We start from the raw sequence: 2618 nt of genomic DNA, 5'->3' as shown, positions 1-2618 counted from the left end.
TTCATTAATTTTTCAATCTTATAAATGTAAATTTTCATGTCATGGCAAATTTTTGTTAACCGGGAAGAGACGAAAATTTTCTGTTTTTTTAGAGGCCACCCTGAAATATTTATACTGAGAATTTAACTGCCATAAATCCAGGCGGAAACTTGTCTTGCGCATAGTGTGCAATCATAATTGCTATTATTTAAAATTATTGTTTATTTTTAAAACAGCAGTAAACTACCTTTCTTCCAAATTTTTTACTTTTTACAGAGTTTGCAGTTTTACGTAACCTCTGTCAAAAATATTTTCTGTCGATTGTTAAGTGTGATTTATTGCGTCATAACTTTAAAATAGCACCTAAACAAAAAAGGATTTTTCTTCTTTCCTAGAATAAATCCAACAACCGATATCCCATCATATCTTGGTTATTGAATCAGTTAAAATAGTTTTCAAAATATTTGAAAGACATATCTGAAACAATTGCTTTCATGGATTTTTAAATTGTTTATGTTTCTATTATCAGGAAATAAAAATTTATAAAGTATTTATCGCTAGTTTTGTAATTAAAAGCGTATCATTTAGGAACAAAATGTAACGAACTTTCTTAAAAGCGAGTATTACGAATAGTTGTTGAAATAGTTTATTTAGAAATTAATTATTCATTTGCAGTTGTTTGGCGATATCAATATTAATTGGCCAGTCTATGAAGCATTACAAAATCAAGCAAGAACAATGAAATCCAGTGTTTATTTTTATGATTTTGTTTACGAGGGTACGTTCTCTGTAACCATGGATAAAAATGGACTTAAAAAATCTGGTAAGGAATTGATACACTAATTATTTGTCATAAAATATTCAACCATAAATTAATACAAACCCCATTACTAAGCATGAAGTTACTTTCAGGCGTTGCTCACATGGATGATCTAAATTACTTGTTTCCTTTTCTGAATAACATGTACGCTCATTTAATGCTGGAAAATACTTCGGATGACAAGACTATGATCAATATCATGACAGAATTATGGGCCGACTTCGCAAAGAATGGGTAAATAAATTACTTTTCTTTCTTCAGACTAATAATTTTAATTTTAACAAAATGTTGTACTTATTTTTGCTCTTTCTGTTAAATTCAAATCTTTTCGAGAATAAAAATTTTGAAAAATTTTCGAACTCAAACGATTGGAAAAATTACGCTTTTAAATTTTCAGATATTTCAAGTTTAAAAATAAAATACCTTCAATTTTTTGAGTTAAAAAATTTGTATAATATAGAGATTGTTTTAGTATCTTAAACTAAATGATAAAAAATTACTTAATCCTTAACTTGATTGATAAAATTTACGAAAAAGGCCAATTCGATTATTGCAAACAATATCAGAAGAGAAACTCAAAAATAAATAAGCGTAATTATGTTGAACAATTGAAGCCACCATTTTTTGTTTAGATGCAGTTAGGTGCATATTTTTTCTATTTGCTTTAGGCAAAAGTCATAATTTTAGATCGATTTTAATATATCAATGCCCATTCTACTTCTTGAAGGTTCTTTACATTTATATTCCTTACGCTTTTATCAAACTTATTTTATTTATAAATAATACGCATAATTATTTTCAATTAGTCTGTTTTCTAAATAAAAAGTTATGCTGAGATTGAAATAGTTTGAGTTTTAAATAGCCGATAAAAATACTTTTTATCGTAACTTTTCACAATTCGTAGTTAATGTAATTTTATTAAAACTTTTTAGAATATAAAATTAATATACGTTTTTTACTTTGAAAATCCGTCTTTAGAATTTCTGACTCGAACAATAATTCCTTTCTTCAAAGTTCAGTTTCTTATATTATTATCATTATTATTAATGTTTCTGAGAAATCCACGTATACAAAATTCGCCATAATTATCAGAAAATAAAGATTTTTTCTTGCATTAAAAAAAATTCTGACGTATGCATATCTAGTAAAAATTTGATTTAATTTTTGTTTAAAGTTTCAAAATAATTCTAGGTAATAAATATCCTATCTATTATATAAAAAGTGGTATGACTAGATGTTCGAAAATCTTACAATCATTATTGTTAAAAACCCGATTGGCTTTTTATTATTTGAAGTTATTTAATTAATATCTCAAGTTTGAAAAATTAAAAATTACATCTTCAAATAGTCTCTTTAAATGAAAGAATCGTTGAAAAAACTTCTACGAATTGAGAAGCATTTATGGTTTTTAAATACTCTTGCGCGTTTAAATTCAAACTTTCCAATGATCTCATAATTTATTGGAAATATTATACATGTGTTATGTAAGCGAGGTATTTTTTAAAAAGAATTTTAATATAAAATCATAAAGTTACATAAAAAGTTTTTTACCTTTTTTAAATAAAATAAAGCAACACATACATATTTTAAAGTTTCAAACAAAATTGTTGTCTTTTTTTTTGTGGATCTTGTGTAAGCGAATATTTACAGAATCTTGCGTAAAAATGACTTATAATTTAAGACATGTAAAAAAAGATTAAAAAATGTGTTTCAGACTCACACATACAGTCTGTCAAGTTAAAGCGTGGGTGGCTTTACTCGCAGTCGGTAAGGTGTATCGACATGATTTTGGTGTCAAAATATTAAGAAGAGCTCCCTC

At 26.1% G+C, this 2618-nt stretch overlaps 1 protein-coding gene across 5 annotated transcripts in view; it reads left to right on the top strand.

Annotated features, from left to right (window-relative positions):
• Nucleotides 1–2618, top strand: part of LOC117176919 (esterase E4-like) — a 40655-nt gene that overhangs the window by 9265 nt on the left and 28772 nt on the right. For all 5 annotated transcript variants that reach the window (XM_033367312.1, XM_033367313.1, XM_033367315.1 and 2 more), the window contains exons 8-9: nt 655–802; nt 892–1033. In XM_033367312.1, coding sequence (XP_033223203.1) covers nt 655–802; nt 892–1033 — 290 coding nt within the window. The remainder of the gene's footprint in view (nt 1–654; nt 803–891; nt 1034–2618) is intronic.

The sequence above is a fragment of the Belonocnema kinseyi genome, chromosome 7, assembly GCF_010883055.1.
Source record: "Belonocnema kinseyi isolate 2016_QV_RU_SX_M_011 chromosome 7, B_treatae_v1, whole genome shotgun sequence".
NCBI classification, from domain to species: Eukaryota; Metazoa; Arthropoda; class Insecta; order Hymenoptera; family Cynipidae; genus Belonocnema; species Belonocnema kinseyi.
The sequence above is the reverse complement of the archived record's forward strand: the minus strand, read 5'-3'. Positions and strand labels throughout refer to the sequence as shown.